General features: G+C 43.0%; 1 protein-coding gene across 1 annotated transcript; it reads right to left on the reverse strand.

Annotated features, from left to right (window-relative positions):
* Window positions 1-2388: 2388 nt before the first annotated feature.
* tmdd1 (transmembrane and death domain 1) lies at window positions 2389-7632 on the reverse strand. The gene is made up of 5 exons (XM_024005092.1): window positions 7563-7632; window positions 7048-7227; window positions 6543-6668; window positions 3515-3664; window positions 2389-2795 (listed from the first exon to the last, which is right to left on the reverse strand). Exons 1-5 carry the CDS (start codon window positions 7630-7632, stop codon window positions 2389-2391), a joined length of 933 nt encoding a protein of 310 aa, XP_023860860.1.
* Window positions 7633-9958: the final 2326 nt, after the last annotated feature.

Raw genomic sequence — 9958 nt, forward strand, 5'->3', positions numbered from 1 at the left:
GACAGATGTGCTCTCCTCGGAGAATAGAGGATCCTGTTTGATAAGCCCCCTGCTCTGTAGACTGTTAAATAACCACAAGAAACCATTGTAAAAGGAATTTGATCTACATAAGAACGGATGGATGTGCCTGAAAAGTGTCGTCTTGCTTCAGCAGTAAATGTCAATTTGATGTCAGATTTTCCTCTCTCTTTTTCAACCGTGACATCTGTTATGGCTTCTTTGAATGAGAGAACTTAGAAATGAAGGTAAGGCCTACTTCCTCATGGAACAAGGCCTGAACCTGGAGAGAGGGAATGCAGCCAAATGTCAAAATACCAATCTATACTGTACAGTTGACGAAGCTCCAATTTAAACATTTGAGGCTGCTGAAATGTCATGGTAAAATGCATTGAACAATCTTCAAATCTCCATGTCTCAGGCCATTTGTCAGTGGGCATGTGTCAGTGTGCCCAGCCATGGTTTTCATATCACACTGCTCTGCCACCACCTGAGAGCTATTGTACCCTGCTGTGACAACAACACACTGCCTGTACTGTCTGGGTGTCTTTTACTGTGAGAGACAGGCCCCAGGTGAGATGTTGTCTTTTCTGTGTGGGTCACTCAGGCATAGAGAACACCAGCTCTCCTCTCCCGTGGTTACTGCAACACAGGTGAGCCCACAGCAGGTGCTGAGTCTGTCATAGTCAACAGTACCAGGGTCTTACCATTCTTCAGGGGAATAAAGAGAAGAAGTGTAGCCTACTTTTGTCAGGAATTTTGCCTCCTGGGGGTCTAGCGTTTCATCTTTTTGTTTGGAAGTAAAGTTAGTGTACAAATGTTTGGAAATATGTGGAAAATCCCTTTTTATTTTCCTTTCTAGTTAATCAAATGAACTTGATTATTATTTAGCTTCTGTTCACAAAATACAAAAACGTGTTTAAAATGACTGTGGTAAAACCATCTGGAGTCTCCTCACGTACAGTTAAACTACTTGTGATAACTGTTGTCAGACTTCAACGTTCTCCATTCGACTAGTGCAATATGTTCCACGTCCATACCCTCTTGGCCTCTTACTGCTCTGCACACGCACGCAACTCCCACTGTAGCTCTGCACTATCATTTGTTTAGATGTTGATTTCTAAACGAATTGCCTGTAATTGCTGTTTAGCAGCACAATTAATCTGAGCTGCGTGCTTCCTGAAGCACATTAGGACACATTTGTATAATGAAGTAATTAGCTCAATTATAGAAGAACTAGAAAGTAGGGATAAGAGAGAAAAGGAGAGTAAAGAATGATGGAGAGCATTAAGTACTTCAGTGCTGCGAGGGTCCTGCTGGGCTATTTGAAAGTGTTTGTCTCATCAGTGTTCTGTATGTGCAAGCAAAATGTTACATTGCATGTAATGAATTAGAGTTGTTGCTTCAAGATAATAGCATGTTTGAGTTTATGTCATCACTACTTTACGAGACATTTCCAATACATTTCTATGAAATAGTCTATGTCACGCTCAGCTTTACAACGTTTAGGTCCCAGCTACTGTACAGTTTACACACCGAGACATACAATTTATCTTTCTGTTGGCCTAGTGGCTAGTTTCTTCTTTCTCATTTGGTCTCTGTCTCTCTGTCAGATGATGCCATGCCATTGTCACTGCCAAGCCTGTGTCTCATTGTCTGCTAGCAGCATTGTTATTGGTGTGGGATGGGACTGCCTGTGGAGGTATGGGCGGGCAGACAGGCTCCAGGGAGCAGGCGGCAGGCTGGGTAATTAGTTGCTCCTCAACGCCAGACGGGCACACTGCCGTCACCACCACCGGGAGGTAGAGACGGGCACAGTGCAGTCATCGGGAGGGAGATGGGAAGTGGCATGTCTGTCATAGGAATAGTGGAACAACCTTTGGTGTGAGAGCTGCTTTCCAACGGTTCCAGCGCATCTGTCACAGTCACACCAATCATCTCGTCTAGCCACCGGCAAGATGGTAATGCTTATTACCCCACCAAACACAGCATGGATTATTATTAGTTTATCAGAAAGCGTATTATCACTATCGTCTTGTATCATAATTAGGAGTGGCGTTTTACAAAGCCCATTGTCCAGCTGCATTGGGAAGGTTGGAGGGCGAGGGCTGGCTAGGTACAGGGGAAAGCAGTGCTTGGATAACATTACTTATTGGTAATGGCATAATCAAATAATGAAACGGCATTATTGTTGAGTCAGAATTGCTTTAATAAACACTGTGGCCCTACAGCATTAACCTGAACAGTGAGCCTGTTAATTGAATATGCAGCATAGTGTATAGATGAGAAATGAAGGCATCAGAGCACAGCACAGAGAACAAAATGCTGTAGACTAGCTTAAGGAGTATGTTTCACATATTCTCGTTTGTTCTTTATGTGTACCCCAGTGGATCATTGTCTTGACTTGGAGAGAGGGAATGCAGCCCCTGGCTTGAATCCCTTGACCTTTCCATGTGACGTAATGGGTTTTAGAGGAGCCATTTCTGCTGATGTCACATCTCCAGCCCCAGCAATGTGTTTCTGTCTGGAGCGACTGTAGCGACCATGTGATGATGATGATGGACCCCTGGTCTTGTAGGAGCGGCGGAGTAGCTTCCTCTGGTCGTCCCGGGAGATGTACAGGAGGAAGAGGAGGATGGGTACCCCCATGAGGAAGGTCCCGGCAAAGCCTAGCAGGACTCCATAGACCAGGGGCCACGCCCCGTCCAGTAGACGTCGCTGGTACGGCGGGACAGGAGCCCTCTCCACAACAAGCTCCAGGTCACTCCATATCAGCTCCTTCACTGGTATATTTCTTACTGTCAACCAATTAACAACAGCAGAACAACCAATCAATCACAGCACAACAACAGATCTCAGCCTGCCAACCTTCAACAACAGCACAACATATTCCTTTGCTGACAGTGCCAAACAACTACTCAACAAAAGCACAGGAGAGTTCAGCCAAATAAGAGGACTATCAGACACCTGTTTTTTTTTACTTGGCATACGTGCCCATGAGAAAACGTGACTTTTTGACAGGTGATAATTGCAACTTAGAAATTTCAGTTGTCCTGGGAAAAATTGTTGCTCATCAGTTGATGCTGATGATTAGTAATACATTTGATGGCTCACTGCCCAACGAGTGCAACCAAGTCTTTCTTTCAGTGACTTTCCTTCACATTACCGTGTAGAGATTATCTGCAAGGGCTCATACATGACCATCACATTATCTCTATAATACTTATATGTATTGGGTGGTTCGAGCCCTAAATTCTGATTGGCTGACAGTCATGGTATATGTTTTATCATACCACGGGTATGATAAAACATTTACATTTACTGCTCTAATTACGCATCTTGTGGGTTTATGGTGTATTGCCAATATACCATGGCCAAGGGCCGTATCCAGGCACTTTGCATTCCATCGTGCATAAGAACAACCCTTAGCTGTGGTATATTGGCCATATACCAAACCTCCTTGGGCCTTATTGCTTAATTATGTGTCCATTATCTAGCCTGGGGCTCTATACCTTACCGTGCCTTGCTTGGGGTTTTGGGTCTACATGATGTTCCTCTGTCTCTGACTGGACCAGTGGAGACTCTATGGAGCTGACTCTCTGATGGTACTCCTCCACATACTTCTTCATACTCAGGGTTTTGTCCTGGTTTATATTTTTCCCCACCTCTGGAAGAACATCACAACATTGGCACTGTGAATGGCTACTATACATACAGTACCAGTCAAACGTTTGGGCACACCTACTCATTCAAGGGTTTTTCTTTATTTTTTACTATTTTCTACATTGCAGAATAATAGTGAAGACGTCAAAACTATTAAATAACACATATGGAATCATGTAGTAACCAAAAAAGTGTTAAATAAATCAAAATATATTTTATATTTAAGATTCTTCAAAGTAGCCACCCTTTTACTTAACGACAGATTTGCACACTCTTGGCATTCTCTCAACCAGCTTCATGAGGTAGTTACCTGGAATGCATTTCAATTAACAGGTGTGCCCTGTTAAAAGTTAATTTGTGAATTTATTTTCCTTCTTATTAATGCATTTGAGCCAATCAGTTGGTTTATAACAAGGTAGGGGTGGTATACAGAAGATAGCCCTATTTGGTAAAAGACCAAGTCCGTATTATGGCAAGAGAGACGCCACTCCTCACTGAAAGGCACATGACAGCACGCTTCGAGTTTACCAAAAGGCACCTAAAGTACTCTCAGATGAGGAAAATCTGCCACCATCCCTACGGTGAAGCATGGTGGTGGCAGTATCATGCTGGGGGGATGTTTTTCAGCGGCAGGGACTGGGAGACTAGTCAGGATCGAGGGAAAGATGAATGGAGCAAAGTAGAGGGAGATCCTTGATGAAAACCTGCTCCGGAGCGCTCAGGACCTCAGACTGGGGTGAAGGTTCACCTTCCAACAGGACAACGACTCTAAGTACACAGCCAAGACAACACAGTAGTGGCTTTGGGACAAGTCTCTGAATGTCCTTGAGTGGCCCAGCCAGAGCCCGGACTTGAATCCGATCAAACGAGATGTAACCTGAAAATTGCTGTGCAGCGACGCTCCCCCTCCAACCTGAGCTTGAGCTTATCTGCAGAGAAGAATGGGAGAAACTCTCCATATACAGGTGTGCCAAGCTTGTAGCGTCATACCCAAGAAGACTCGAGGCTGTGATCGCTGCAAAAGGTACTTCAACAAAGTACTGAGTAAAGGGTCTGAATACTTATGTAAATGTCATATTTCCATATATTATTATAATATATTTTTAAAACTTTGCTTTGTCATTATGGGGTATTGCGTGTAGATTGATGAGGGGGAAAAAACGATTGAATCTATTTTAGAATAAGGCTGTAACGTAACAAAATGTGGGGTCTGAATATTTTCAGAATGCCCTGTAGGCGTATCTGGGTTGTTCCACCTTTTGAGAAGTGTAACTTGGTCAAAAAAGAGCACATGTTCAACTTCATAAAACCCGTTTTTCCATCTCAAGAGCTTGAATACCAAAATTACTAAGTGCCAAATAAAGTAACAGGGTTGATCTCAACAGGGTTGATGATTTCATCTTAAATCAGCCATACATCCCCGTGTGACAGGAGGAATGGAAGCTTGTGTGTAACAGGGAGGGGAAATTGAATGCAAGCGTCAAAACATTTTGTTATTATTATTGTTCAAACATTTCTAGCCTGTCTGTCTTTGGGTAAGAGGGTTGACATGTGCTCGACCCTCTCACTTTTCCACCACAAAACACCAGAAAAGGGATTGTAGAACCAGCTCACCAGATCTTATACTATGATTTGACTTTTAGATGTTCGATGTTTCTTTTGAAAAAAATATTTTTTTAAAGAATAGTTTCATCATATTAAAACGAGAGTTCAGTTCACGTAACAGGGTTGACCTTAAAATGAGGCACAGACAAATTAATCACTAATCACATGAAATCAATAATCATCTTCCGAAATGACTAGGGCTATACAATGATGGTGAAAACTTGGAGACATAAGTGGGTTAAATTATTCCTAGAAGACAGAGGGTGCACAAAGGGACATGTCACAATGCTTATTTTTGGCACAATTTTACAGGCTTTTAAAATGAAATATTGGTGCACAGGGATGAAAAATACACTCTTTTTGTGGAACGACCCATCTACAGTTTATGCATTGGGAAAGAGAGACCGAGAGAAACTATGGATAACATGTGTTGGGTGCCCTCCATAAGTTAATGGACTTGAACTAAGCAGGCCTTGGTAAATACAATTAGTTCAGCAATACAGCAACTGCTCTCACTTTTACTTTAAAAAAGAAAGTAAACAAACAGTCAAAGTTGTTGTGTAAAAGTGGATTTATTCCTAATTGCAATCAGGTCCTGGGTAATTGGTGTTTTGTGTATCCACAGATTCCACACATTCATTCTGATCCAAAAATAAATAGCTTTCATACACTGTATTGACTGAAGGGATGTTCTTGGGCTGTCACGCTCTTGTCATTTCTCTCTGTCTGTCTCTTCCTGCCCCCCTCTCTCGCTCGTTCTCTCTCTACCCACTCTCTCTATCTCTGTCTCTCTACCGCTATCTCTCTCTCAATCCCTCTCTTTCGCTCTCTCTACCCCCCCCCCCCTCTTTCTCCGATGATGAAAGGACCAGATGGTTTATAGTGAATGTGGTGTGAGCTCCACTGAGTCCTCTGTCAGATCATTTACACCTCAGATCAATCGCCACTCGACTGTGGAGTCTCTTCCACACTAGACCCCACCACATGCCAGAGACGGACATAGCCAAAATATGCCATTTTATTTTATTCCAATTACAGTGGACCTTGTTGTAGTGAGTTAATTATGTAGACAATGTTATTGAAGTCTTGAGTAGTAGCCTTGAACACTGAAATAATGTCAAAATACAATTTGTTCAAGTTAATTTATCGTGTTGTTCTCTGGCAGCTGAATCTCATATCTTTGATGACTGCTTTCAATGAGACGTCACCAGTGCTGTGTGCGTGTTTGCGTGAGCACGTGTGTGTGTGTGTGTGTGCACTGTATCTGTCTGTCTGACCTATGGCAATGTCTGTCCTTCCGATGTGTTGCAGGGCGCGAGACAGCCTGTCGTAGTACGTCTGTTCTCCGTGCTTCAGCAGCCAGTCTGTCAGAGCTGTCCGGCACTGAGCCTCGCTGTTCCTGTCTGATAAACATACAGCATATGGCCCTCAGACAGCAGACCCAGCCACGCTGCTGCAGCTAACTAGGGAGAGGTAAACAGAACAGGACACGGGGGGAACAGACCGCTCACTCTCCTCTGAGTCCTCACAGACTGGGATAATAAACAATCGCTTTGAATGCCTCACTATTATATACCCATTAGATAGTGTTGAGTTAGAGCAGAGCATTTTGTATATTGAGATAGCTAGGACAGCTAGCTAGGCCATTTTGATTGTTGCGTTGCATCTCAGTACATCAACATATGTGTAGAAGCACAGTAAATGTATGGTGCAGACCCGGCTGAGTTTGCACAGTGTAACGACTGAGCTTAAGGTTGTGATGTACTGTCTGCGTTGCAGTACCAGTGTCTCTCTTGACTCTCTTCTGGAGGTCCAGTTGGTTGTTCTCCAGGGAGAGACGGTCCAGCTGCTGGAATATGTTCTCCTCTGGGTGGGACAGGGCAGAGAGGAGGTCCTCACACTCCCTGGAGGTCAGCAGCTCCCCCAGACGACCCAGCTGGTGAACACCCATGTCCTCCGCCACTGTGGAGGTGCATAGGAATGGACAGGAAGGCACAGTGTTAGTATTAATACGCTATGCTATGATTGTAATCACTGCTTATGGCTGTGGCATTACAGGAAGAGGTATGAGTAAGGTGCATAGTGGTAAAGCGTCCCAGGAAGGGGTATCACATGATCTCAATTAGTATGTGCTTTATGTGTGATGAGAAACATTTTCTTTCCTTTTAAAATAAACCCATGTGACTAATTTCACACAACAGTTGGAGCAACTTGAAACCCCAGATTCATTAGAAGTGAAGATGAGTTTCCGACAGATTAGCACGGTATCAGCTCTGTGGAACATTTTAGGTTCTCACCTGTGTCTTCCCCCAGGCTCGGGCTCAGTAGGAGCAGAAACAGAAACGAGGGAGCTCCCATGACTGGCATGATTACTGTAGCAGTACCCGTTTCCAGTCCACTCACAGTGCAGGAGGTGCTCCCTGGCTGCAGTAGAAGCTATTTTCAAAAAACTGCAGTGATCCGGAACTCATAGAGTCATAAGACAACGGAACAGTGAGGAACATTCTCTTTTCTATGTTGGAACTGTTCAACACCGTGTGAGAGAAAGATGTCTTTGACTATGTCAGTGGTTATTGGCATATGGTTTACAACACTGACAATTAGGCTATTCATGTGTTGTGGTTTGGTGTCCACCTCCGCATTAGACAGGAAGACCGGCAGTAGACTACTTTACCAATCATATCCCTCCCTGCTTCAGCAATGCCAGCACTCTCCTCCTGTTCTGTGGGTTTTTGTGTGTTTGATGGCCTAGCGTTGCTGTCTCTGTGTACAGTAACATTGTACATGAAAGCCTGTCGTTGTTTTGTTGTTTAAACACTGTTTGGGGCCTGCAGAAAATGCTTCCATGCTAATGAGAGCAGGTGGGTGCATTTATGGTTATATATAAGAGGAGCCACAACCCTGTTGACTTTATATTGAGATAAAAAAAAATGGCTGCATTGGACCTTTTTAAAAGCTCTCCAAAAGGGAATTGATTAAAAGGCAACCAAAGCAAACAAATGCCACTGGCACGGGGTAAAACCCCAGATTGTAATGTTTTGCTGTGGTTCATTCAGAATACCATTGAACATAAAAGCTTTAGCCTGACCAGGCCTTATTAAAAGCCTGCAGCTAGTGACGTTGAGCTTCGATGTTAGAGAAGACATGACTCTTTGAAAGACAAAAGGTTGCATATTAAACGTGTTCCTCTCTAGTTCAGTATATAAAGACACATGTTGATTGGGTTTGAAATAGAATGATTAAAAGATAAACAGCTACCCACAGCACACCAGGAGGTCAGAGGACGTCAAAAGGTTGTGTTCTACTTTCACTCTCTGGTCGTGTCCCAAATGGCACCCTATCCCCTATATAGCGTGTACCTTTGGGACACGCCCTCCATAATGTATTACTGGTAGGAGATGCACCTGACTCACAAGCATTTCGCTACACCCGTGATAACATCTGCTAAATATATGTATGTGACCAATAAAATTTGATTCGAAGTAGTGCTACATTTGTAATCATTGTTTTATGGGGAGGTTAGTGTGGGGGCACATTCTGAATAGATAATTGAACTTGGAAGTTACTCTGAGGCCTCTCAGCTCAACTTCATTGTCTGAACTTTAGCATTGTGTTTGTGTGTGGGCTAGTCTTGGATGATCCATGTCAGCTAATGAAAAAACATGTCGTGGCATTGAGTTCTGGTGTGTTACACCTAGGGCTGTGACGGTCATGGCATTTTGGATGGCGGTAATTGGCCAGCCAAATGACGACAGTCACCGTAATTAGCATTCCAATAGCAAATGACGCGCACTTTCTACTCTCCTCCGCTCCTGACTGTATGTGCTGCCATAGAAATAGAATGAATAGAACGGAACGGGCGTCCCCATTCAAGTCAATGCAAAGCAGGAAGTAAAATATGTGCTGTGATTTTGTTGATTAAACTCAACTGACAGAAAAAAATACATTCCATTGCATGAGCCACATCAGTTAAGATCATTTGAATGAACATTCTACATTACCATGGAAAGTATTGCATCACAATACCAGGCAGCCATTGCGAGTGTACCAATGAGTTTACCAGTCAAATTGCCAGGGTTAGAGATTCCAAGCCTGTTCTGTTAATTATATTTCTATGTGTGCTCCTGTTGCATTGTGGTCATTCAGTCAGCTGTTAGTTTGACCAATTAAAAAAAATATTTAAACGGTTATGTTGATTTTATTTTCATGACAGTCTTCATCCATAACCGTTGGTTACACAGTTATACTGTAATTGTGCCAGCCCTAGTTACACCAAAGGGTGTGGGTGCTGTAAATCGTTGAATATACATTTGTGGAAATTTGAATATACATTTGTTTAGTATTTGAACAGCTCTTGCACAAAGGACAGGACAAGGATAGCACTTGCACAAAGGACAGGGTCAGAGACAGGATATATTTAGGTCATTCAGCATATAGTTATCTAGACTACAGTAGCATTGATCTACAGGCACAGTGCAAGCAAACACGGAGATGGAATAAGAATTTTAATCAGATTACAAAACATTTACATTTTCAATTTGAAATGAGCAATCAATCAGTCAAATGCATTTATAAAGCCCCTTCTACATCAGCAGTTGTAAATTGGGATGACATTCCTTCCAGGGCAATATCAACTATACAGAATGCAGATGTTCCATTAATATTGTTTGGTGTAAATGATTAGACTTATTAC

Source organism: Salvelinus sp. IW2-2015, linkage group LG17, assembly GCF_002910315.2.
Source record: "Salvelinus sp. IW2-2015 linkage group LG17, ASM291031v2, whole genome shotgun sequence".
NCBI lineage: Eukaryota > Metazoa > Chordata > Actinopteri > Salmoniformes > Salmonidae > Salvelinus > Salvelinus sp. IW2-2015.